At 42.9% G+C, this 27,305-nt stretch overlaps 1 protein-coding gene across 2 annotated transcripts; it reads right to left on the reverse strand.

Annotated features, from left to right (window-relative positions):
* Positions 1-913: 913 nt before the first annotated feature.
* On the reverse strand, positions 914-27,241 carry LOC126044022 (ATP-binding cassette sub-family A member 9-like). Of its 2 annotated transcripts, none has more exons than XM_049813134.1 (39): positions 26,722-27,241; positions 23,626-23,738; positions 22,894-23,104; positions 22,523-22,681; positions 21,526-21,626; positions 20,929-21,155; positions 20,001-20,139; positions 19,322-19,507; positions 18,599-18,731; positions 17,755-17,926; positions 16,953-17,011; positions 15,857-15,967; positions 15,197-15,372; positions 14,747-14,866; positions 14,258-14,396; positions 13,631-13,721; positions 12,874-13,013; positions 12,275-12,415; positions 11,576-11,735; positions 11,117-11,283; positions 10,567-10,694; positions 10,003-10,140; positions 9,318-9,431; positions 8,717-8,887; positions 8,441-8,554; positions 8,158-8,268; positions 7,493-7,561; positions 6,858-6,949; positions 5,726-5,846; positions 5,263-5,380; positions 4,909-5,000; positions 3,975-4,153; positions 3,430-3,505; positions 2,822-2,916; positions 2,099-2,221; positions 1,702-1,842; positions 1,464-1,543; positions 1,320-1,375; positions 914-1,194 (listed from the first exon to the last, which is right to left on the reverse strand). In XM_049813134.1, the coding sequence occupies exons 1-39, from the start codon at positions 26,834-26,836 to the stop codon at positions 1,105-1,107; spliced, it is 4,968 nt and encodes a 1,655-aa protein (XP_049669091.1). In that variant the 5' UTR covers positions 26,837-27,241; the 3' UTR covers positions 914-1,104. The 2 variants fall into 2 exon arrangements, with proteins under 2 accessions (XP_049669091.1, XP_049669090.1); XM_049813133.1 differs by having other exon boundaries at positions 12,266-12,415.
* Between the last annotated feature and the right edge of the window lie 64 nt (positions 27,242-27,305).

A 27,305-nucleotide genomic window follows, 5' to 3' on the forward strand; every position in this document is an offset into this window, starting at 1 on the left:
GTTGTGTCTGTCCCATGGGATGGCACTGCTTCTGTCCTCCAGTGGGTCCCCAGCCCAGCCTTTCCCAGAGGCTGGGGATGCTGGGGGACAGGGCAACAGGGTACCAGGGGAAAAACCTGGGTTCCTGAATTTAGGGAACTTCTATTTTATTTAGTTTTTTTTAAAAAAATTATTATTTAAAGCTAGCCCTAGCAGGCAGATGTCTATGAAGAGATGCTAATATGCTCAGACAGGGTCAGGGTGCTGGTGCTTGTCCCCGTCTCCCCACCAGTGCCCCCATTCCTCCCATGCACCCAAAAAGGGTGAGTGCTAGTGAGGAGCCCACCCCATCTTCCCGATCACCAAAGCAAGTCAGATACACATGCTGTGGCCAGAAGAAGACCTGTTCAGCCTACTGTCCTGCTCCAGCGTTACTTTGGGTCAAAGCACATCTTATTTTGACTCCCGATAATAATTGTTTTTTTAAAGATGGTTATCTAAGAGCTGCCAGTTTTCGTTACACGTTTCCAGGCACTGCTGAGTCCTTTCCTCTCTCCATGTCCCCAGTGGTGGGGACCAGAGATGGGCCAAGGTGGCCTGAGCTAGAACACACAGCAACAGCAACTTTTTGGGTCAAAACACAGCCCCACACCCCTCCACCAGAAAACACCACCTTTTTTGGCTGCATTATACCAGCCAGAAGGATGCTTCTCAGAACTGAGCAAGCCAAAGCCCTGGTGTCCTCCTGCCATGGATGAGTGAGGGTTTCAGAGCCTCCTCTGAGCTTGCACATGGTTCTCTCCAACGACCGAGCCCCCCCACACAGCCGTGGTGCCCACCTCGCTGCCTTGGGACCAGAAATTCATCCTGGCAGGGTTATTCCTCAGTGCAGCGAATCTTCACGAATCAGTCTGAGCAGGGGTACAGATGAACGGCAGGCATCAATTTGTCAAAGGATAAAGGCTTTATTGAAAGAACCATTCTTTTTTTTCTTTGTGAGGCAGAAAACCTGCAGAGCGGTACGTGTTGCGACATGGGTAACCAAGTCCTAGGGCTGCATCCGATCACACATATCAGTAACATTGATGAAATACACTGAATATTTTCCTTTGTGGCTCCAAGGGCTCAGGCATGAAGCGGTCTCCGCTCCACAGCCCTGTTGGATGCTGCATCCAGGTCATGCTCCTCTGGGTCTCTGGTGAGGTCTACAAACACCTGCAATGTGCCACAGCAGAAATGACCCTGTTATTGCCAAGGACTGACGGTATTTACACTGGTCAAAGGCTATTTCTTCTTTTTATACAAGTAGTTTTTAACCTGTAACTTCTACATCAACATACCTGTTGCAAAGTGTGCAATGACAAGCTGTACTCCTCAAGCCTGAAATTCTGTTTAGCTGCGGAGGGATGGAGAAGGCATCCTTAAAAAACAAATCCGTATGAACAATTTGAAAGCAATCTTACTAACTGATTGTTTCCTTTTACCGGCTTCTAGCTTGGAGAAAGCCTGGGACAGAGGTAATGCATCTTCCATTGGTATCTTGTAGGTAAGCAAAGAAGAAGTCCTGAAAATGTCATTAAAAAAAATAAATCAATTCACCATTTTGTGACTCAACACCAAGGTTTAGGGTTGCTTGTAGTGTTACTGTACTCCCACGTAAATTATTGAGCAAGGTCAATAAGAACAAGGCTGGGCTGGGTGTGCAGCCCACAGGGTAGTGACCTTTCTTGCCGAGCCGCGTAGGGGAAGAGTTGCAGAATTTCGGCGTGGAGAGCATCACTTTGCCCCATGTCCGTCATTTTGACTTCTAGGTGGTAACTTGTGCCAAACTTACTTTTCAGCTCCTCAAGGGAACCGATGTACCTGCAGAGGAGGGAAAATATTGCTCAAACCATCAGAATCAGCAAATAAAGCAATCACTGGGTACGAGCAGCAAATAGACATCCTCTTGTTCAGCAGCTGCTTATCCTGTGCTGCTAAAACAACCTACCTCCTTCACAAAACCGGGCCAATCCAAACCAACAGTTTCTATTAGATTATAAGAAGGAAAAATCCCCAGCAAAACCCCAGGCTAAAAATAGCGTGGCATCCCGGTGAGCAACGCAACCCCGGTGCCCACCGTAGCTGCCCCGACACCAGGATGGCCACCCGGTCACACATCGTCGCCGCCTCCTCCTCCAGGTACTGTGTGCTGAGGATGGCTGCCCGATCCTTGCTTTTCATGGCAGTCTGAATCACTTTCCTGGGAACAGAGGGGTCACAGTTAGTTCCCAGGAACAGGCAGAGAAAATCTCCTGGTTTATGTCTCTTCCCCCAAAACCAACCGAAATGATAAAATTATAAACAAGTGGATGACTATTTAAAAGGTTTCAGTCATCTTGCTTAAAGATCACACGTGGATGCCAATCCTATGTTGCAATTTGCCATGTCAGCATCCCTCCAAATTCTAAACTCTTGATGAAAAGCCAGAGCAAGCACTAGGTCTGAATGACGAAAAGGAAGAACTACCTATATTTTTTTCTCTTGCTCTGAAGAAAACAGGAATTTTTGTCCTTTGTACCAAATGCATGGGTTCAGCTGGCGTCTACCTAGATTTTTTTGGGGTACACTATCATTAAGATTACATCTGGTGGTTAGCAAGGGCTTACTGCCTGCTGAATAAGGAGTTTAGCAAGTGGTACCCCAACCCCTGTGCGTTAGGAAAAAGGGAAAATACAGATGTGCTCCGCCACTGAGGCAGAACCTCTTTGCCTGCTCAACAATTATTACGATACGGAGGGTAAACCCCATCTTGTTAAACCTGTTACACACTTCTCAGCTTTGCTAAAACAGAGCTGCTCACCACATATGGCGCTGCCCTTTCGGGTCCATGCCCACTGACGGCTCATCCCAAAGCATTACCGTCGGATCTCCAAGGATGCTCAGCGCAAAACACAGCTGAAATGGGAAAGACACTCAGGTCAGGTCAGGTCTGCTTTTACTTTATCTGCAAAACCGGTGTGTTGTCCTGCTACATCTTAATCCCTGTGAATCTTTTAGAAGCTGGAGCTCTTCCAAAATGCAGGAGGAATAGGGATTAAAAAAACCCACCTCAACCCTCAGTTGTTCTTAGTTAACATTTTAATCTCCTAAAATCAGCTTTCCCCAAAACTCCCAAGCCTGCCAAAGATCTGAAAGTGGTTTTCCATCCCATTTACTGGCAGATGCATGTGGTGGGGCATGAAGAGGTTATTACCTTGTAAATTCAATTTGTGGTTAGCATTTATTAAACACACAATATGGGAGAGTGGGGAAAGAGGAGGGGGGCGGTTCCTGCCAGGCTGGATTCAAAAGCTACTCAAGAAAACGAATCATGCCAGGAACCCACTCTGCTGACGGTTTTCGGTGCACCACGTTCAAGGAAGAAAGAGCAGGACTTGCTCAAGTAGCAAACACAAATCTAACACGTACCTTTCTGGCTTCTCCGGCAGATAACCTCCTAGCTGGGGTTTTTAAATGCTTCTGGAGATCCAAGGCCTTTGCTATGCTGTGGGGAGTGGAAAGGAATAATGCTGAAGTGACCATCTCTCTCTGCTAATGCTGTGTCAAGGGTACTGAGGAACCAGACTAACATACTTGTTTCGGCTGATATGCATCACCTTGTACTTCCAGCTCGGATAGTAAATTAAGGAATTTTTGCAGAAACTCAAGGCAGTAAGTGCAGCTAATGAGAGAATTGAGTTACTCATGTAACTGGTCATGAACTGGAGCAAGTTTAGTTTTTTTTCTGATGTTTTCTAGATAAACTAGGGGCACAATTTTCATTGACAAGGGACTGAGAATATTCTAAAGTAGCAGATCTCATTAGAAGGAGATCCTATTTCTCCAAGGTAAAGACGCACTGAAGGTGCTGTCTCTTAATCACACTAGCCAGCTTTATTAGCAGAAAAACCTTTCCCCGTCCTATACCTTCGGAGAGAGGACTAACCAAAAGCTAAAACCGTCTGGCTTCGTACCGGCTGATGGTAACAACGGCATCTTCTTTCCTCATCCCTCTCACGGCAGCGTACACCTCCAGATGCTGATGGAGCGTCAGGTCTGGCCAGAGCGGGTCCTGCTGCGGGCAGCAGCCCAGGTAACCCGGGCTCTCCTGCCCTGGGGCCGAGGCAGCCGCATCGCAGCCCTTGAGCAGCACCTGCACAAAACACACACCCACCGCCGTAGCCGTAATGTTTTAGCCTGGGGTGAATCAATGAACCCCCTCGGAAACGCGGTCATGTTTGCTCCCGTGTTGTGAGGAACCTCATTAGCACATGGGAGAGGAAGGCCGACATCGTTGGGGTGGTCATCTCCGTCTACTACGGCTTCTGCTCACCTGAATCCAGGACAGCGTTTTCACAAAACCAAACAGTATTTACCACTTTGAGTAATAGTACCAACACGAGACTAGCTTTTCCTAGTAGTACTTTTCTATTTCAAACATTCAGTCCCAAATCTGTAACAGCAGTGGTATTTCCCCTCGCCCAGCACATGTCATTAATCACCCTGCACATAATTAAGTGATGGATTGTTACTGGCCCAACCCTGTTCACATTAGTTTTCAATTTCCTGGTTTTGCAAGGCTGTTTTTGAAGACGGGTTGTTGGGTTTGGTTTTTTTTTTTGAGATGTCAACATTTCTTACAGGTCTTGTGAAATTTCACGATGGGTTTCAAATGCACATCGAAGACATTATGTAGCTCAAACCCTTAAAACTGTAACATTGATTTTGATGAAAACTAGAATGTGCTTTGTATAAATCAACACTTTTTTCTTACTTCTGTAAATATCCAGGTTTGCATGTACATAAATTGCCTGACATAAGGACTGCGTTGCCGGATCACCTTATCACACCCTTAATTTATAAAGGCATCAAGGTCATCCCCCCAGCTGCTCCAAAGGAATCACCTACCTCCCCAGCAGTCACCGTTACATCTCCAGAAATCATGTCTATAGTTGTGCTTTTTCCAGATCCGTTGGGTCCTAACAGACCTAATACTTCTCCTGAAACAAATATGCAAGAACTGTTAATAATAGTTATTTTTAATAAGACCTTCTTCTCTGTGTGCTAGGCAATATCTGAAAGTACAGTAGGAGAAAGGGTTGTTCATTAACTTATCCCCATAAATTAAAACTGTGAATGGAGGAGCCTGGGTGCGTTGGGTCTGGTGGCACACAAGAAAATTCTAACAAAAACATGGTCTCCAAATGTGACCTTCACATTAGATTTTAGTCATTTTTAGGGAGTGCAGCAAGATACTTGAACCTTTTTTAACACTAAAAGAGAGGTTTTTGACAGCAACTTTCTTCTTTTTCTTAAAGACGGAACTGGCTTTCTTGTCTTCGTATTCCTTGCGCAAACTGTTGACAATGATAACTGACTCCTGTGAAGAGATGAAGTGGGAAATAAAAACTCTCTTCTATCCCATGAGACAGCTCATCTGTTCTTACCATTAAGTATGACTCTTTAAAGAGAAAATTTCTAAATTAAAAAGCCAGGAAACTGAGCAACAGGAAAAAAAAAAAAAAAAAAAAAAGAAAAAAGCAGAACAGGAATAAAAATATAGTGCCAGCTAAACTCCTTCTGGTGCCAGGGTGACCGTGGGCTGGATGGCGAGATGTGCACTTGGACATCAGATCAGTAAATAATAAATGCATGAAGTAAGAAAGCAGAGACAGACCTGGAGATGGAGAATGAAAAAGAAAACAAGCCAGAAGGCTGGTTTCACCTCCTCCTGCTGCAGGGAAGTCATCATGCTCCTCACCCTCTCCCTCTCTGCCTGGACTTCTGGGGATTCCTCCCCAGGATGGTCCCTGTTCTGGTGGGTGACCGCTCTCCTCCGCTGGATCCTATGAGCAGAGGAAGAGAGATGGTGTCACTGGGAATCGCTTCCAAAAAGGCTTGGGTTTACAAGTTTGTTCCCAGGGCAGTGCCAATGCAGCACCCTGCAAAATTTATTTGAATTCAGGGAGCTGTTCCACAAACTGTGTTTGCTCATATATTGATTCATGGGGGGAGAAAAAAAAAAAAAAAAATCCCACTGGCATGCATGAGAAAATAAAGGCCAGCTATAGATTTTTCGTCATCAGTAAGTATTGACTGGTCCCCTGCTCAACACATGCCAGTGATCTGTTCAAGGAGAATTAAAATACGTGGGGCAGGTTTTCAAAGCTATTTGGACATCTAGCTCCTAGCTGAGTTACATTTGTTGATGTTTGACAATTTAATATTTTTTACAGTTCTTCTCCCACATGACTTAGGTGGTCAGCAGCACGCTGTTGGTGACAGAGAAGCAGAGAGCAGGTAGCAGATGAGCCCAGCCTGATGAAGCTTTAGGGGAAATCTCCACCCTGCAGAGAGCAATACTGACATATTTGAAAAGGAGTTAAAATGTTGGATTTCAATTTGTAACTACTAATTTAGGCAGCTGTAGTGAAGTGTCCTGAAACCTCAGCTATGAAGATTTATTAAAAAAAAAAAAAAAAATCTCAAATCACATTTACTATTCTCTCTAGGACATTGTAGTTCAACTGACCTTCTATTGCAACACACTGGGTGGGAATTTGTCTCCAGACACATTCAGGGGAACTCCAGTAAGTAAAGTTGGAAACCGTAATGACCCAAAGGAATAAAAAAATCCCTCCCTTCATTCTCAATTCCCCCCTCCTCCAGATAAACTGGTTAAAACTAAAAATATGGGGTTTGTCCAGAGTTTGCAGAATGTTTTTAAGTTCACTCTTCCCCTCCTCCTGCTGTCGGGGGTGAGCCAGGAGGGTCCTGCCTGGCTGCGCAGCACCGAGCCCACCCCACAGACCGGGATAACCATGGGTTGCAAGGTACCCCGCCTGCCCGGGACACACCTGAAGACAGGATCAAGTCTGGTAACTGCTTCTCCATATCTCATCTCCAAACAGCGCAGGAGAAAAGCAAAAATCACACAATGGATGTAAGGCTAAAAAGCAAAAATTAATTAGGTTTGCATGGAGACAAGGTAACAACACACTCGATTAATTTTAATTATAAGGGGATGGAGGGACCCATCTCATTTACTTTGGCTATTGAAAAGGTCCAAAAGTGGCAGAAGTGAAATTGATGCTTTGCATACATTTCCATCTCATATGCATTTGCAAAAGCCTTGACTTCATACTGCAATTTTAGCTCAGATAATCTGCACCCCAGCAGACATCCTCCAGGAGCAGAGATCACATCTTTCATTTGCAGAAGCAGCATTAGACTGATTAGTTGATTAATAATGTCTCTGCCTTATACTTGATCTGTATTTAATCCCCCCACCATTTTTTGCACATAAGGTACAGCATCCAGGGGTCACAAGCCCGTGATTACTTGGATATACCTCCCCTGCCAACATTTAATGTGAAACTTTGACCACATAATCCATGCTTTATTTATGGGAGAGTTATACAAGCCCAGTGCAAGTCCATTGCATTAGAACAGTCATCTTTTCCAAAACAACCGTCATCAAATTGCTCCTTACTGCAAAGACAGCTACGAAGATGTGATTCCATGACTCAAGAAGACCAACACTTTGAAACGATGAGAAACGCTACGAGAAAAAAATATCAGTAAATTAGAAAAATTCCTTAGCACTGTGTGCCTCAGTGCAGGGTTGGAGCAAGTATGGGATGTAGGGATGCTTAGCTTTTCTTCAGGATGGGATAAAGGAGCTTTGATCTGTACTTATTTTGGGGGGTTCATACTGCCTCAAAGAGCTGCAGCTTCCTTGGCTACAGCTAATTCAGAGGTGCCCCAAATCGGCCAGGTTAGATTGATATTTTCTATCACTGCTTCTCTCTTCTCAATCCTTTCACCTCCTTCTGCCAGCTCACTTCATCCCTGCAGGTCTTCCCACTCCACCACCTTCCCCTCCCATGCTACCCTGGCTGCCAAAACACAGTCATTGTAACAGCTTTTTGTAACTAAACAAACCAAAAATATCCCAATCAAATAAAGGTTTAACAAGTGAAATCTTCATCCCTTCTCTCACTCCCCAGCCTGGACTTTTTCTTCTCCTGTTGTCTTTTCTCACTCTGTCTTTTTGACAGTTGGCACTTTGAGACAGGGAATTTGGAAAGTCCCTCTTGCTTTTCCAGTTCGCACCATTAGGACCATTACTGAATTCAGTAGGACGTGTTTACTTACTGGTGTGGAAAATATCAACCAGCCCAGCAGTGGAAACACAGGAATCAAAGCAGAGACGGTGAAGTAAAACTCTTCGTGTAGGTCACTGAGCATATAGAGAGTGAAATTCACCTGGAATAAAGCAGAAAAAGTATTTTCAATATTAATGTATTGTTGCTTAAAAATAGGCTATTTGTCACTGATTTGGGTTACTCTTGCGAATATCAATATATTTGAAAAATGAAACCTCAAGTGGCAAGATGTGTAAATCAAACGCTTCAGAGTGAAGATTCACTTCACTTACCAGAATGAAGATGAAAGACCAAATGTAACGATTGCTTCGTCCAGTGCGAAACTTAAAAGCAATTAAATAAATGAGAAGGACGAGAGATACTCCGTAACCAATGACGCAAATGATCTAGAGAGAGAGACTGATATCAGCAACAGGGAGCTGGATGTAGATATATGAAAACCCACCTAGAGCGGTCCATTTTAATTAAAATATTTAAACCAAAATCTCACTGAGAAACAAGGGAAGGGGATTTCTGTCTGCCCGTTTTCCCGCACGCAAAAAGCTCACCAGGGGCAGCACGGTGCTGGCTGGCAAGGGGCAGAAACGGTTGAAGAGCAGCAGAACGCCGAACATGAGGCACAGCAGGGTCCAGAAGAGAGGGACGTCCACCAGTGCCTGCCCGCACCAGTATGCCGAGGGGAAGAGCCCCGCGAGCCGCAGCTGGGCGCGAGCCCGGAGCTGCGAAAGCAAATGGGAAAAGGGGACTGATTTAGAAGAGCCTAAAGCATCATTCCTGCTCCTTCTCCTTCTCCATTACCCTCACTCCTCCCTTCCCTGGCTGAGCCTTCCTCTCCTTCCCAAGCACTTTCAATTCTTTCTCAGTTCTACTATTGTTTAAAACCACATCATTCTTAAAAAAGGGGGGAAAAAAATAAAATCCTCCTGACCCCAAAATCTTTATTAACACCCAAATTGTTCTGAGCCCCAGCTGATTCCCCGAGATGCAGGGTAACACGCTTTGGTACAATGTTGTGCTTGTGTGGCTGTATTTCTTCTAGCATCCTACCTAGAAATGCCAGCCAGACCACTGGTACATGAACTGCTCTCCAGAGACATTGTATTTGCATTTGCTTTTTGCGTAAGACCACTTTCAGCACCCGCTTTTTACCTTGTAATCCTCCCTGCTGCTCATTGCAAAGTGAGGAGGCAAACCAGCAGCCAAAATGAGCATGTAGCCGAGACAGACGAAAAAAATATCACTCTTTAGTTCTGGGCTTTGTGTCTGCGGAAAAGAAATTCAGAGTCAGTAATAATCAACAGCTGCCCAGGGAAAATCTAGCTAGCTCGGCGCTCATGTGATGGTTAAACATGCAAGTGAGCAATAACACTAATGGTAAGTCGTTTGTGTTTAAGAACACAAAACAAGGCAATAAAAAACCCCACAAACCCAAACACTTAGCATCTTAAAATTTGCAAAAATTATTGGAATTACTGTAAATTTTTCAGGATAGAGACCATCTTTTTGATGCTGATTCTTGCCAAACAGATGCTGAAGAAAGGTGGGGTTTGCAAGTATTACTGCTGTATTCCTGCCACACTGCCGTATAGAAGAAGCTTAAATATCTTATGGCACTGAAACCCTACAGAGCTCTTAAACACTGCAGAAGAAATTGTCATTAAATAGCACCGGTATTGACTGCCGAGCAGTGCCCCAAGGAACCGGCCAGCAGCTGGACCACTGACCCCCAACTCTCGGAGGTTGCTCATCCAACCAGGCTTCCAACCCATCCAGCCCTTATCACTTCAGCACGGCTATTTAAATTAATTTTCACCGAGAAAGGCAGGACGCTTACATTGTAAAAGGGCTCACTCCAGACGCGGATACGGGCAGTGGAATTGAAGAGCCTTAGGAAGGTGTTGCTGAGGATGTTCACGAGCACGGGGAAACAGTTGATGGGTTCTGCGCTGCACATGACCGTGAATCGGTAGCTCTGAAGATGTAAGAGCGAAAGACGTTACCGTCATGCCCGTGAGGTCCTGGGTGAAGATGAGTTGACCAGATGTGAAGGGTTTAAAGAAAAGCAACGACAAAGGCAGACAGTTTTATTGGTGAGATGACGGAGACGTGGAAGTGTGCTAGCAGGTACCGTGAGCGAAATGATTGATAAAGACACAATTTCTGGAGAAAAGCACAAAAAACTTGCCTTAATGCTTTTCTCTAAAGAGCGCTGTAAAGAAGCATACAGTGGAAAGAGCCAAATATAATCCTGGTTTCCCACAAACAGGACTACCCGTATTATTTAATATGTCAAATAGTCTCCCTCTTGCTGGTGTGTGTATTTCACTGTGCCTCATTTAAACACATTTCAGAAAATCCTGTTGACATGCAGGATGAAAGAAGAAAAAATATCCTTCACCTTGCCTTCCAGGGATATTTTTATAGCTCCATTATACAGTGGAATGCTTGTGATGTTTTTCTCAAGAGTTATTTCTGGGATTATGTTTTGAGTTTTCAAAGCAGCAATGAAATCCTCAATTTCTGAACCTGAAATCAAATCAAGGACAGAAATTATAGGTTTTTTCTTTAAAAATAAACAGTTTCATATAGAAAAGTTCCCACTTGCAGAGGTATGTTAAAAAAATCCAAACATTCAGAATCTATGCAAACATATTTCCTCTATTTTTTCTATTTTAATTAAACTCGTTAAACAGAATGTATGTTTCCATACTTACTTTGTTTATTGCTTTTTTATTTTTTTTTTAATTTGCCTAGTTCATTACTCTTTTAAATATCCGCTACTTGGTTGTCATCACTAAAATTGGATTTTCTTTTGCTCAGAAGAAAACACTTCCCAAAGCCATAAATATATAAAAGAACACACAGAAAGAGTAAGGCAAGGCTGGTCTATCAACTCTAAGAGGACAGAGAGTGGTGCAGAAAGTGAATCAACATCATGTGTTCTTCACCTGTATCATTGAAGATGAGAAGATTTGTTGATTTATCTCGAATTTTCTCTTTAGTGGGAAGAAAATACGAGCTAGCTGTCATTTCCCAGTTAGAGGAGCTGTCCCACAGTTGAAATTCAACGAAAATCATCAGCATTGGAAGGATAAATATTCCAAAGAACAGCAATCTAGATGGAAAAACAGACCAGAAGTGGGTCTAGGGGAACTCCACCTTTAACTAATTATGTGATTTATGTTGAGAAAGACAAGGGGAAATTTAAAACTTAAGCAATTCAGAGCTCTACCAGTAAGTTCCCACTGTCCTTATTACTGCACCTTTTAAACACTTTCCACCTAATTCTCTGCTTCTAAACATCTCCACCAGTATTTAAGCCTTCCCCCCACGGGAAAGATCAAATCCTTCGAAAAGCACCAAGCCAACATGAGGGCTGCAGAGTAGGCGAGAGCTCCCGTACTTACATGGACCTGAGAAACTTTCCGTCGTGCTTTAGTTTTAAGAAGCGAACTCTCATGACGGCACACACTTGCTGCCTCCAGAGTGCCATCCCGCTCACTGCCGCGCTCCCTTGCTCGGAAAACACCGGGAGGCTTTGGTCCCTCTCCTCGAGGTCTCCGTCTTCTGCATGTTCATCACGAGAAATACCATTATCCACAAAGAGCGTTCGAAGGACACGCTTTAACCTCAAACAATCAACAAGGATCTTCTGTTCTGAATAGAGGAAGACTTTTATTTTTCAGCCAGAAAAGAAACAAGGGCAGAGAAAATGGGCCATAATTTATCCAGAACATAATTTATATCGGTGAATTCAGACTGGCTGAACCTGGGCTCATATGGCAACACATCCAATAACTTCACTGGCCTTGTGAAATGCCTTCTGGCTACTTTATCTCTTCCCACCTCCTGGTCTGGGCAGTATACCCTTCAAAGGCAAACACCCTTCCAACATCAGTCTCGAATTCCTGTGCTTAAAAGCCTGTGGGAAGTCAAGACTGAATCATCTAGACTTCTCCAAGAAGATATTCTTCACTAAAGGAAAGTTGAATACAACTGCAACTCTTGACCTACCAAAACCTACCAAAATTCACATTGAACAGAAACTCATCAGACATTCAGTTAAAACATATGTATACATGGAACCTTAATCATACCACACTTGCCAGTTGGGGTCAACGTTTTAACTTCTTGATCGATGGCTTCGTTGTGCTCCAGCTTCAGGAAAACATCTTCCAGGGTTGTCCTGCTAACCTCATAATTAACAACCCCCTGCAAAAGACTGCTCTCGAGATGGCTGAACAGATCTGCACAATAGAAACAACCAGACTCAGCCCAGCAACCAAGGCAGAGTTTCCACTCAACACTAGACGGGCATGATTCATATTGTACATTCTAGCATTCGCATCATTAATCTCCATAACTTAAAAGCCATGGCAAAACTATTGTGCTCTTTAGAGGTAAATAGTAGAAAATTCAGAGTTCTTGATTACCATGGGCCTTCCTGGTAGGAGAAATCTCATCCTGAACCAGAGGAGACTCAGTGGCCTTTAGTTTGTAGATTAGTTGGTGGATTTTCTTTTGTTCATCTGCATTATTAATATTAGTATGTCCATTAGAGGCTTTCTTTAAGTCTGATGTTTATGCAGCTCCCATGTAGTATGGACCACAGAATTTAGTTATTCCCTTCACAGCAACTTTGCTTTCTGCTTTTCCCACCACTTGGTTTCTCTTTACAACAGGTACAACGACAGGTTTGTCTTACCTGGGAAGCTATCAGTGTTTTCCAGAGGTAGCATATAACACAGCTCGTCCCCTTTCTGTCCTTTGAGCACAGCATCGGGGATGTACTGTCTGACCAGGGATGATGTAAGCTCAGGGTCACACAGCTCGTTTATGCGCATCCTGTTTGTATCAAAAAGCAACTGCTATGATATTAAATGAGGAGAAAAAAAAAAAAAAAAAAGAAAAAAAAGGTATGCATCATCCATTTAAAATACAAAGCCAGTGGTCGTTCTTCAGGCCACAGGGAAACCTCCAGAACTGGGCAGCATTTCAGTGGGAATTTTTATAGACATCTGCAGTGCCCCTGGTTTTGCCATGCATGCAAGAAATAGTTGAGGTTAAGAATAACGACCCTGGCCAGTACTGCTAAACCAAGAACACAGAAATTAAAATTCAAAGAACAACTTCACATTAAAGCTGTTGTATGTCACTCTGGCACCACGGAATATGTGGAAATTGCAATTCATCTTACTCTGGTCCCCTTTTGGCTTCAAAGCAGGTTGCAAAGTCTTTTTGGGTACATGCTCAGAGCTTTCAGGATCAGGCTCCAAAGAAAAGCAGCTTGCTATCCAAAGCAACATATTTTTGGCAGCCTCAAAAGTCTTCTAAAACGAATTGTCAAGATTTCTATTACTCTATATAGAAACTCTATAGAGACACAGACTCTACAAGAACATAGGCACATCGACTAGAAGCTTTTCATAAAAAGCGTGATGACCAAAAAGAAAAGGCTTTACCTTAAGTGATACCCAATTCCCCATTTTCTCTTCAAGTACAGAGATGAGCCAACACACTGTAATCTCCCATTTGCCAGGAAAGCTTTCCGATCTAAGGAGGTATGAATACAAAGGGGTTAGGGGGAATTTACAGCAGTGTGGCAGTCTGATCTCACTCTGCTCCTTCTGAACCCAACAGACATTTTTATAATGAAGTCGGGAGGAGTAAAACCAGACCAGTGCTGAAGGTTTCTTTTTAAACCTCTGCCTTTCTCCGAAGCATGAAGGTTAATCTTTTAATTATGCAATCTTACAGGCTTGTGGACAATTGCCCATGCAGCTCAGGAGCAATAAGGAAATAGCAAAAATATCAATTCAAGCAATATCACTAATTTGTGTGGGTGCTGCTAGCGGTATATCCAGGTAATATGCAACTGCTCCATCCTGAAGCAGAGCACAAGCAAGGTCTTGGAGGGGCACGTTAGTCCAGTTTTAGCCTTTGCTCAGCCTGGGTTGGGTGGTTGCTATCAGGCAAAACATGTCCAGAGAGCACAGGTGGCATCATGGTGGGACCCGTACATGGGCTCTGCAATGGGAAACCCTCATTTGCAAACTGTAGTCAACTACGGTGTGAAAATCTGGGCTCACCAGCATGAACATCAGCCTCCTCCATGGACTGGGTCGTGAAGAATGTCACGCGTCCAGCCTGGCGTTCCTTCAGAAGGCTCCACACGTGGTGCCTGGAGCAGGGATCCAACCCAGCTGTTGGCTCGTCTAAAAGCAACACCTGCAAAGGTGAATAAGATCAGACCTCCATGTGTCCAAGCCGGCATTTCTGTGTTTACATAATTTTCATTTCATGCTTTTGATGATCACACTCTAAGAATAAAATGCATCCTCAAATATCAGCCATTTTTAATGCTCTTTCTTCTATTACAATATTATTATCCTTTTAATTTAAAATGTGGTTCTTATTGACCTAGGTTCCTTAATCTTTCCAGCAGCTGAGTGAATTAGTAAGTCAACAGACTTGGAGTGCCGGGGGAAAAGTACAAATGTCTGCGTGCCAAGACAAAATACAAAGCTACATGCTAAAACTGTACGTGTTGTGTATGTGTAAATATGACCAGTCCCTACCTGGGGATTCCCTAAAATTGCAATGCCAAGAGACAATTTTCTTTTTTGTCCCCCACTCAGAGCATCGGAGCGAACGTCCTGAAGGTCGGTGAGGTCCAACATCGTGAGAACTTTCTGCACCTTGGCAATATAAAAAGACAAGAGCCAGGTTTCCAAAGCACTGGTTGCCTGTTAATTGATAAATGGCTACACACAGTACACGAGAGTATAACTTCAAGATTTAAAACTTATCTGCTTTAAATGGCTTTGCTTAGAGATCAATACTGCAAATCTGAATTCTAACTCTTCGGACATGAGGATAAGAAAGAATTGAAAAATCACTTCTCCCCTAAATTAGGATTGCTCTCATTTCCACAGAACAAGATGCTGGTGATAAACTTTTATAAAGCAAGCTCAAACTGTCCAAGATGCCATAAAACAGAGGTCAGTGACTGACAAGCACATACCAACCTCTTGCTCTACTTCTTTCCACTGAATCCCCTTGATGTGAGCAAAAGTTCTCAGGTTTTCCTTCACCGTTAAGGCTTCAAAATGCAAATTAAACTGGGGGCAAATCCCAATCATAGCCTGTATTCCCTCCATATCCTGTACTTCAGAAACTTTGTAGTTGTAGATCGTTGCAGAACCTGCACACGGGAATGAATGGAACAAATTTCATACTGTACAGTATTTCCCAGTTATAAGGGGAAAGCAAACTGCTTTGTGTTCATACCTTTGACATTAATTCCAGCATTGTGGATGTTTCTCAAGTGTTTAAAAAAAAAAAAAAAAAAAGCCAAAATATCTTTGAGTTGTCCAGAGCTTTAATACCACTCAAAAGTATTTCAGAGCACGAAATTTCTCCCTTAAGAACTAAAACATATTTCCTATAGGTATGCAGCTCGTGGAAAACATCAGGCTATCCAGATGGAGAAATAACCATCTGTGTATGCTTGCACACATGAGCGTATCCACAAGGGATTAGCTGTGAAGCTCGTGTTGAAGCAGCAATCTGCACTGACAACAAGCCAGACTGAATGACTGAGGGAAAACTTGGGGTCTTGCATCTTTACCCCCTTACACTTGAAAAAACAAACAGCATCTCTTCAGCATCCAGGTCCATCATCTTACCAGCTGAAGGCTTGGAAAATCCACTGAGCACGTGTAAGAGAGCAGTTTTTCCAGATCCACTGTGACCAAGCAATGCAGTGATCTGGCCTTCATATATATTTAAGGACACACCTAGAATAGAAATAGGATAACATTAGGATTAAAGTCGGTGAGAAATAGACTCGTACCTGTAGCTTGCTGCCAGGTATGACAGAGGAGTGACATTTCTTTTGAAGCTCAGGGGCAAAAACACAGATCCAAAACCATGGGTTGCATCTTCAGAAGTTAGGACTAAACTTAATAAGGAAAATACAGTCATGTCTTGATTGAATTCAGGGAACAAGTGTATTAACTTTAATATTTAAAGAATTTTGCCTTCCATTTTCTACGAGGTTCATAACCTTTTATTTTAGCGTGGCTCAAGAGAGAGTCCACAGAAAGTGAAGAGCCCATAGCCTTTCCAACGCCTGAGATTTCAGGAGTTATTTCAAAGCAGCCAGAATTTGCTACCTCATTTCCTTTAAAAAAAAAAAGAAAAAAAAGACTTATTTTGTATTCTTGTGGGTTGTTTGTGTTGGGTTTTTTTTATTCAATGTAAACCTTTGAGACCATATTGATATTTTCACCGTCACTTGGAGTTCTTGTTAAACAAAGGTATTTAATAAATACCTACAACTATGCTACGACTATGCCAACTACTTGCATACCTGCAGTTGGCAGAGATGCAAGTGCTTGGAGAACACTGCTCAGCCAGTGACAGCAGATTTGTTTTTTTGGTCCCTGGCTATAGCCAAGGTTTTTTTGCCCAAAATAGTTCACATCTTGAAAGGGAGGTTTGAGAAGGCATTTTTGCAGTGGTTCGTTGCTGCAAACCCCACAGCTTTTAAGGAGACTTCTGCTGTAGCAAAATACAATAAATGATAATTTTCCTGGAGTGAACAGGAAGATAACAACCTGGTAGAAATTTGCCGGTGATTTACCCCAGCAGAAATAACCATCGCATAATGTATTTTAACAGTGCTGGAGGCAGAATTAAGTACGTCCAGTACATTTCAAAACAGTTTGCGTTCCTATGTAGTGAAAAATGAAATTAAAAGAATTACAAAACCTTTCTTACCCCTTAAAGCTTCGGTTCTCTTGTCCTTCTTCTTGTATATTTTTTTAATATTGTTTAGTCTAAAGGAAAGGTAAGCAAGCCATTACTGTTGAATCTCACAATTTTGGCATGTTTCCTCTGCCTCGAAGTAACCTTTGGAAACTACTGGAAGAATATTCTCAACCTCCTCCTCAAACTGGTCCTGCTCCTTACCATCTGAAGGAATTGCTTTATGCAATTTGTTTTTTGTGCACTTTAAAGCAGATTTAGCTAATGTACTTTTCTAAAAGATGCTTAAAATGTTTCAAAGTCAAACTCAATGAACACTTAGTGAATGAAGCAGGAGGCCCTAGGGAATGAGACAACACGTGGTTATACAATTAAAAATGATGACCTAGTTATTATTTTAGCAGATTTATATTTGCTTTCTAGTAATAAGCAATGGGCGGGAACAGCAATGGGCCAAACTAGCCCCATAAAGATGTAAATAGCAGTATTTTATGCAGCACACTCCATCAGCAGTGTTCTCAAAGACGATGGTGAAGGGGAACGGACTCGCTGCTGCTGCTCTGAAAAGAGGAAAGTGCGGGGCAGCGAGCCGGTCCCTGGCACAGAGGATGCACGATGTCTAATAAATGTTCGAATCCAGGTCTAGAGCAGAATGAAACACTGAACAAACCCTCCCTTTCACATGCTTACCATTAACCTGATCTGTATATGTTAGACGGCTCAGTCTGACATTTACCAGTGCAACACGGCTATGGTCTCTAGAGTCAAATATAACACGTAGCGTTCTATTTTTCATGCCTACAGGAGTCTTTACCTAATTGCTTCCTTCCCATCAAAGCCTGGAGGCATCGGCTCCGTGTTATTGCTGGGGATAGGACCGTGGTTGCTCTCGCTGCCAGCTCGCACCCCCGTGTACCCACTCCTGGGCTTGAACCAGTACGATGGTCTCAGGAAGAACGAAGGTGGATAGGGTGCTCCGTATTTGCCTAATTCAGAAACAGAGAAGGTGAAATATCAGCCCCAAACTGGCACCTGTCATCTCAACTTTGATAAGTGCCATGTCCAGCCATCTCTTCCTCTATAGCTGCAGAATATAGACTTTCAGCAGCGTAAAAGGATTGGTAAGCTCTGTAATTAAAGTTGTCCAGTCGTCCATATTGTAAATGCAGGTGGGGAACGATCACAGCAAAGACCTCATGGACAAGCTCTTTGGCCCAGAAGATATAGGAAAATCAGGTCAAGTCCTACAACATCCTTTTAAACCCAGTGTTAGGGATGTTGGAGTAGGATCTCTGTGCCGCGCTGCAGGGTTTAATGTTCCTTTTGGAGCCTGTTTTTGAGACAGGGCCAAACGAGGTAGCTACATGTACCCAGCTTCTGGGAAAACTGGATTCTTCCCAATTTTTCTTTTCCTCAGCAAACCAGCAAATCCAGTGTTCATCCCCTGACCTAGCGTGGCAAGGGTCATTGCTGTTAAAATGCCTTTACACAACCCGAGGAGCTCGCTACCGGGACACCTTTTGTGTTGCTCCACGTAGACTGCAGTTTTCTCAGTTCTATCCCGCTGCCCCTTTGGTGACTTTCCCCCTATAACGGGAGAGGATTATAGAAGAAAAATGCAAGGCAATTTGTGTTCTTTCCCTCACACTTCTACTTACCAGGCAAAACCTTATCAAAGTAGATGGCCAAGAGCAGATACAAGACACTGTCAAGGCTCAGTATGAGGTATAGGTTAAAGAAAGGGTACAATTCTGGTGTAAAAGCTGGTCCATATTTTTCTAATTTTACCATCTAGGGAAAAAAAAAAGAAAAAAGCACAAGTCAGATGCAACACTTCCTTTCGCCAGAAATACTATGTGCAAGCCACTGCTGTGTCATCATGACGGTTTTTGCCAGAAACCCATGCCCGCTCATGCTCACGATGCTGTTTCTAAGCAGGGCAACATTTATTACGATCACAAGGATCAGAAGTGCTTCGGTAAGCTGAATTCAAAATCGTGGAGAAGTCATTACTATACCAGAAGAGTGATGCACATGGTATTTGCTAAGTCAGCACTTCAAGACCTCACAGTTCTTGCAAATCTTGGTACCCACCAGACACATCCCACTGCTGTGATAATTTTCCAGAGATCGAAATTTATTGTATATACAGCCAGTAAAATTCATGATGCAGTTGAAAGTCCAACTGTATTTGTTATGAATTGGCATGTACTTTTTGGAGTCAAGTTTTCTTTTCACAAAGCGTTTAGGGCAGAGGGGTGTGATTGGGTCGTTACGGTAATGCAAGTGACGTATGGCAGTTACTGTTATCTGGCAGAAGTCTGCAGCATGTTTGCTGTGGGCTGAACTTTTATGATGTGCTGGCTTTATTTTGAACATACCTTTGAGATACCAGCTGTAAAAGCAAAAGGACTGAAGAGATTAAAAATCCATTCCGAAGATGGTGGTAGTTTTTCAAACAGTGTCAAAAAGCCCAGGAATCCAAAGATGACGTAAAGGACAAATCCAACAAAACTGGCAATATTTGGCTGCTTTAACAAGGAGCTGAGCATGAAACAGAAGTGAATCTGCAGAAGAGAAAACCAGTAGTTAGCAGGATGTACTTCTGCTGGCAATTAAAAAAAACAACGTGAAAATCCAACGAGCAAAATTAGAGACCCAGCTGAGTTTCAGTTGTCCCCTACAGATGCAAATGGCACATCACAAGGCTTGCCTCATTTAGCAGACAGCTCTGATATTTAGGACAGGTCTATAGGGGCAGACAGGTCAGACCCCTCTTGGCCTCTCGAGGAGGCTGGATGCGAGGAGGCAGCCCCAGCCTTCCCATTAATGCTGGTGCCAGCACCTCTCTTTGATTTCAAGCCAGAATCTCCCAAAACATAATAGCAGTAATATATTAGGCTACAAATTATAACAATAAACCCCAGTAGTGGAGAAATTTTTGTTCCTTTCTCTTATAACTCCCAGCCCTAGAGTACTCTGTGGACTTTGAGTTTCAGGTGTTTTAATTAGGAAACAGAAAAAATTGTGCATCGTTTAAGAACACAAAAGCAGACTTACAGATGCTATGCCATAAAAGAAATAAAAAAAATATATTTCAGAGAAGCTGTGATCATGGATGACTCCTTTAATCGTGATCAGTGTGAGCAGACTTGCCGTTATTGAAACGTAAACTGTGTACAGCAAACTCCAGGATAACCTACAAATGAAGGCATAGTTATTTTTGCCTCTGTGCATGACAGCACTTGCCGTGACATAGCCAATACAAGACACACTCTTTTTAATTCAAATACTTTGTAATTCCAAATACACTTCCATTTACAGTTTCCAGACTGGAAAGGTGCAAATATCCATGTGTTGCACCTACCCAAATGATGCCAGCAAAGAGCCACAGGGCATCCTCTGCAGCCAGGATCACTTATTCTTAACGCTTTTCCTAATGATGTGAAATACTCATGCTCAGGTGGCTTTGGGAGCCTGTTTTGATAGACTCTATGTCCCTCCTGTGCTTCATCATTTGCAATTTTCCCCCAAATTTGTTGTTTCTTCACTTCTTGTGTTCTCTGTGCATAGTCACCCATTTCCTGGCGGCAAGCAACACCTCAACACCAAGAACCTTGCTACATGCATCTCTGCTACTTGGAAGAGTGCTTTCATTTCTGGGGGGAGGAGAGCAGAGCCAAGTATAGGAAACAACAACAAAAACCCCTCTGTATCAGAGCAATGTTGTCGGAAACTGGGGTCCTCCAGCAAATGGTCTGTTACAGATAAAAGCAGCAAAGGTTTTGCTTCAACAACTTGCAAAACTTGGCTTCAACATGCCCAGACGTACGGTGAGGCAATTGTGAATGCTGCTGGAGTCTGGGGAATTACTGCTCAGCTGAGCGGTGGTACCAGACCCACATCCATCCTGCAAGCTACTATACATCTTATATATGTAAGATAATATAATTCCTGTAATTACACAGTTTATTTCTATGAGACTTACCAGAATGCGGTATCTTGCAAACCCATTGCTCTCATTAACACCTTGAGCTTCTTTTTCTCTCTTATAACTTTCACTGATAAAAAGTACATATATGGGGAGAAGCATAATGTAATGTAAATAATAAACCAAATATAATCCAGTTTATATACAGGTTTGATTAAGGGTGATTTCAGACGAACACCGCTAATTGACTTCATCTCTTCCCAGACGGAATGGTTTGTTTTCACCTAACGAAAAGAAATTAGCCATTGATTTGATTTGCCGTAATGGAACAGCCAACATCAAAACAAACAGGTTTTCATAAGCATTAAAAGTATGAGTCTGTCAATAACAACATTACAGTTATAAGTGGCAAATAACCTCAATATTTAGTATCTTTTGTATTGCCTCGTAATAGACACAAATGTTGCCTTGAGCCATGAGAATGATCTATCATTCTCTTAACTTTTGAATCACGCTATGTATTTTAAAAGTTAATGATCACAGAAAATGAACTGGTTTGGTGTTGGGGGTTTTTTTGGTTGTTTTTTTTTTTTTAAATTTACAGATAACTTTGGAAAGAACAGAAAACGTATTTTCTATCATGATCATACTTACTTCTATGACTGCTGCATCAATGCTGGACTGCACTGTTAGGAAACCTGCATACCAGTACAAAGGAACTTTGCAGTTACTTGATGAAAAATTGGAGCAGGTGTCTGTAGGAAAGAAAAAAAAATGAAGAATTTTATCTATGTATTCCCATATATTTGTGTATATAAATGCTTATGTATAATGTGTGGGCTTTAAAATGTATTTGACCTAAGAGTCGGGAAATCAAGGTTTAGTTTTACTCAGCCTTTTTCCTGGAGCAGCCATTTTTCTCCAGGAATAATGTGGTATTGGGAATTGGTGGCTTTGGCTCCATGGGCCAACCTGATGTGGCATCAATCCTGTCTGTCTTCACGGTGCAGAAGAGCCGCCCAGGCTCAGCTCTCCTATTTTGGCAGGAGCCCAGGCTCCAAGTACGGCAACCGTAAACGTGCCCAACTGACTTGTGTAGACAGAATAAATAGCCTCTCCATGACTTCCATTTCCCAAGACCAGTTCTTAGCAAAAAACTTCCCCCCCCCCTCCCCCATCAAATGATGAACTCACTTGATTATTATCTGATAATAAGCTTACTTTTTGTTTCCGATAGTTTACTACTTTTGTTCAGTCAATAGGGGTGCATTTGATCAAAGTAGTAGTAATGTAGACAAACGTGTGTGCAGGTTTATGTTTTAATGTATTAAATATATGCCAATGCACTATATGTTAGAAGTATAGCAGTGCACACACAATGCTCGTTTCCCAGGCACGATTTGACATGATAAGACATGGAAGGGAGAGGGACGAAAAGGACTGTGGATAATGTGTACATGTTCTTAAAAACTTTTTTCTCTGACATTTGTTTCCTTCTAAGTGAACAAAACCTCAAATTCTAATTAATACATTTCTTGATGCACTTAGCACATACAGTCTCAAGCCCTTCTGAGTGGCATGGCAGCACAGAGATCCATCTAAGCATGTTGTAATGTAAACCCAAATTCTCTGGTTTCATTTATTTTGTTACCGATGTGTTCAAAGACATCATTTGGAGACACCACACTGTAGCTTTGAAATCTGAGACAGTAGGAGAAATCATCCTTAAAAACAACACCAATAATGTCTTCCTCCAAAATTCCTCTCGTTTCCATTTTTTTCTCATTTTCCTCCTCCTCTATTATTATACCTGTCATTAAAGAAAAGAAAAAAAATATAAATAAAACCACCACAGCTGAAACTGTGTTTAGTCATGCAACAACACAAAAATGGGCATCAGCGATAATTTGTACCCTCAAAAATTGTGTTGTCCAAATGCTTTTCTCCCCCCACCCCAACGAGGACTGTGCCAGGGTCAGTTCAGACAGGGCAGCTCTAACAAAGATTTAAGAGCAGCGTTACCCGTCATTGCAGAATCCGAAGCCACTTTGCTCATTATTCTCCTGGTGGTGTTTGTGACGGGTGTGTACGCGAGTGTAACTCCCGTAGCGTTAAAGGCTGGGTCGTCTAATCGTCCAAGAAAGTCATAAGGGATTTCTTGCCGCGGGTAGTGGAATATCAAACTGGATGATATTTGTATTATTAAGAGAAAAAACAATGATGTCATCCATTCCTAGATGAAAGGAAGGAAATGCAAAGGTGAGTGGCAGCCCAGTGACCTGGTGGTATGGAAAGTGTCTTCAAGGACCCTTCTCATCCCATGTTGATCTGGCTGCACGGTCCAGCTCCTCCGGCCGTGAAAGCCTTCTTTCTGTACAGGAGGAAGAGCTGTTTCACAGGTGTAATAATTTTAAAATATGAGGAATGTTCCAAGTGAAAAACATGTTTTCTTAGTACCGGAGCCAACGAGGTCTGCTGATAATTTTACACCCGTGATCATGAATTAGACATTGTGTTCCTCTGGACAGTGCAGAAATGGGATCAACAACCAAAAGCAATAAGTCAGCTTTGTAACAAGCCCTTATTATGCCGTGATTTTGTAGTGTCACGGGAAGAAGCGTAACTGTTGACATTTTCCAGAGAACCACACTACCAGCTGAGGGTTCTCATATATCACCTAGCATAAAAACAATGCAACGTAAAAATACTTTGTAGTGGAAATAGTAACTTTCCTTTGGAAGAGCCAGTACTTGCCTGAAAACTTTCTGTCTTCATCCTCCACACCAGAAGAATATTTTTCCACAGGAGAGCTCGGGTTTGCTGAAAGATTTTTGAGGCTTTCTTCAATATCCCCTGCATTTTTCCAGCTAGGATGAGAAAGAAAATAATATCATTTAGAATAAAACAGATCTCTGGAAGTTAATACATTTACCTGGGTAAACACCACTTCGGAAGAAGCCAATAACATGCCAAAGGTTAAGAACTTCTCTCCATTTTACAGTTTGGACAACCAAGGAGAAGTTCAAAAGAAATAGCCCAAGATCAGCCAAGGGAACAGAGAGCTGGGCCGGACTCAGCTGCCTCTTCCACGTGCACAGATTCCTCCTCCTTCATTCCAAAGAGGCTTTGTAGAAAGAGGCATTCAACCGGCTATAGTTTGATTCTCTATTTACATAAAATCAACAACAGAAAAGTCACTCTGTCCTGTACTAAAAATGTGAGAAGATTGGATGGCGTACAGAAGAAAGACATAAATTTTAATTTCCTTTTTCTTATGCAGTTATTCAAAATACTTAAACCAGACATGATCTGCAGCAGCAGCAGCAGTGTCAAGTCCAGCTCCTGAGTGCAGCAGCTCTGGTTTGCGCTGCACGTCTGAGCTGAGCCTCAGATTCTGCATTTCTTGCAGCGAATTCATCCCTTGCCTTAGACACGCGGTTTGTTGGCAAGCCGCTGCTCGTCTGCTCTAGATATTGTAACTAGACCCTAAACCATCCCCATTACATACAGACCTTCTCCCCACCTAGGAGGCCAAGTTAGAAACACTGGTTAGATGCTAAAGGTAGCCTAAAATAGCTGCTGCCACTGTCTGCCTTAAGCAGGCTGGTAAGAGACCAATTTGTTCTGGTTTCACCCAAATGCTAATAAAATGAATTATAACTCTAGTATAGCTAGAGCAGGGCAGCATTAAAACATCACTGTGTTTCTTTATACCCTCCTAAATACTGAGCAGGGAGTATTTATTGGGGGATATTTTTATGGGGAATATTTATTTCAGCTCCAGCTTTGATCATGTGGCCAAGCAGCAAGTATCCTAAACAAGAACAAGAGCAAATTCAGAGCGACTGGTTTCACGACCTTCCCAGAAGGAGAGCAGGGGAGGGAACCTCAGAACATGTTTTTGTATTTTAATCCTTTAAAATGGCTGAAGCCAAAAATCAAAGCAACCTCAAACGCATAGTGCTCTTTTCCCCTTGGACATCATTTCCTGATTTCGCGGATTGGGCAGCTGGAGTTAATAAATGGTTCTACTACTCTGTTCCCTTCATTGTTTGTTTTTGGAAGAATTAAATATTTGCGTACTCCAGGGGCGATGGATCCAGAATCCCTGTTTACCCTCTGACTGTTAACACAAGGCTTATCTCCCCGGTGCTCTCCCTTCCCTGCCTAGAGCTTTCGCCCGCCCGTGCTTCCCCACCGCAGCTGACAATGAAGCTTAAAGGCAATTAGGAAGAGATTTCTAGGAAGGGCTACCTTTTTTTTTTTTTTTTTTTTTTTTTTTTTTTTGCCCAGCTCTGGATTTCAGTTGTTGTGAACTGAAAGCAGCAGCCCAGCCCAGGATGCTGGGGTGGTAAACAAAGGTTCATGCCGGAGTATTTGGATAACATGGAGAACGTGATGGTCTGGTAAAAACTGCACTGAATTTCTATGTAATATACACGTCATTAAAAAAAAGATGGAGCTAACCTACAACTTTTTAGAAAATTCCAACTAAATTTCTATCAGTTTTAATCTTATTTTTGTCAGTAGAGCAAGAAGCAAATACTGCTGGAAGCTGAAACATGCAGCCAGAAATTCAAACAAGTGATGCAGCCTACAAGTGCTGCACGAACTTTGTCAGGAAGAAGTTAACTTTCAAAGAGATATCAAAAGACAAAAAACATAAGCAGTAGAGCTGCCTCTACAAGACCTGAGATTCAAAACTTCAGATTCAGAAGACGAAAACCCAAACATCAGAAATTTATTGGGAGGCAACGATGTTTGAGAAGCTTGAAACCAGTTAAGAGCTTGTAAAAGTGGATGTCTCTGGAAGCGTTTCCCTCCCGAGGGCTCCCTAAATGCTCTCCAGGAACACAAGCCCTAGGCACTGCCGTAACTTCTGCTGGGATCCCCTGTCTAGCTCTGCTATACCAAAGGTTGTCCCGGGAAGGAATGTCCCACATAACCACGTCATTTATTTACCATCTCAGGGATTTCCTATTTGGCACCTCCTCAGACTTTTTTTTTTTTTTCTTTTTTTTTTTTTTTTTTTTTTCCCCTCTAATAAAAAATTAACAGAGCATATTGTGACTAGCTCCTAAAAGCAAGCTGCTCCTTAGGAGCACTGGTAGGAACCTCTCAATGCTAGCTACGGAGAAAGCAACGTGCGATGTGTCTCGTGCTTCCCAGAGGAGCCGCCAGCTTTCCGAGAGCCGATAATTAATTCCTGCGCGTGGGGAGCGCAGAGGTGAACGTGCCCTCTCCATCCCCTCCTGTTTGCCAGTTATTGCAGTCACAAAACACCTGCATCTGGCCCCTACGCAGCCCTGTCTTTAACTCCTGATAAATACGAGATAGATTTGTACCGAGTCTACTCTTTAACACGCAGTTTTTTTAAACAGGTTTTTTTCCTACTCTCCACTCGAGAAAAACAGCCCTAAGCCTGCCCTGTATCAAAGTTCAACACCTTAATTCATACAGAGAAATGAAATTTGGGGGTCCGTGGTTTTAGAAGCCTTTATTGGTGATAGCAAGGCTGGAGGAGGGGGAGCGAAGGGAGGGATCGTTAGCTGGGAAGACCCAGCGCCCAACCTGTGGCTCTTTGCTTAGAGCCAAAGTACATCAGCGGCCAGAATCAAAATCCCCGCACACCCAGAAAAGCAGAATATTTTTGCTCCTTTGCCCTCAAACATTTTGATGCAAAGCTTAGTGCTTGTCAGAGAACAGAGCTGGCAAGCACAGCTCTTACGCATTCAGCATAACACTGTATTAAAATAATAAAGCAAAAATTAATCACCGAACACAACCCCTGCATGAAAACGCCCTAGGTATAATTTCCCCTTCACAAAAGAGAAGCATGCAACTCCTTACCTGATAATGTGTTTTCCATTAGAAATACGTCTCCTTCAGCTCTGAGATGTCTGGGCTCTTCGTCTTTTTGCAGTCCTGGAGAGGGTTCAAGGCTGTAGCACAGCCCGATAGCCATGCCCCTCTCCAGCCTGACGTCAGAGGCCGGTCCCAGCGGTGGGAGCACTCTCAATGCTTCTGGAGCAACCACCCGGTCGGGGAGCGATCCCTACAACCAGCTGGCCTAGAGCTTGCAGATATTAACGGGATATTTTTTAGTATTTAACACGACACACGCACGGCGTGCGATTTAACAGAGTGTTTCTACCAGGCTTGCAAGTTCTGGGGGGAGCCGCGGCGGGAGAGCTGCGTGCTTCGAGATGGGGTGAACATGAATCACAGCAAAGCCCGAGCTTTGCTGGAGGGAGAACTTCGCTGCCTTCTCCCCATCTTGCTCAGAGCCTGAGTCAGCAAACACTCCTTCCTCTGCAGAGGTGAATCCTACATCCGAGGTCCAACGGAATTTTTCTTTCTTGTTTCTCTTTTACCCTTCATTTTTAATTTATTTTTTTTTTTAATTCCCACTCCTTTTAATTGCTTTTCCAGCA

The sequence above is a fragment of the Accipiter gentilis genome, chromosome 10, assembly GCF_929443795.1.
Source record: "Accipiter gentilis chromosome 10, bAccGen1.1, whole genome shotgun sequence".
Classification (NCBI taxonomy): domain Eukaryota; kingdom Metazoa; phylum Chordata; class Aves; order Accipitriformes; family Accipitridae; genus Astur; species Astur gentilis.

Excerpts from the sequence above, each read along its gene's own strand:
- LOC126044022 (XM_049813133.1), bottom strand. The coding sequence starts at position 26,836 with ATGGCTATCGGGCTGTGCTACAGCCTTGAACCCTCTCCAGGACTGCAA. Across the intron at positions 15,373-15,856 it reads ATTTTCCAAGCCTTCAGCTG|GTTCTGCAACGATCTACAAC; the intron begins GTAAGATGATGG and ends TCCCGTGTGCAG. Across the intron at positions 2,917-3,429 it reads CTGCCGGAGAAGCCAGAAAG|CTGTGTTTTGCGCTGAGCAT; the intron begins GTACGTGTTAGA and ends TTCCCATTTCAG.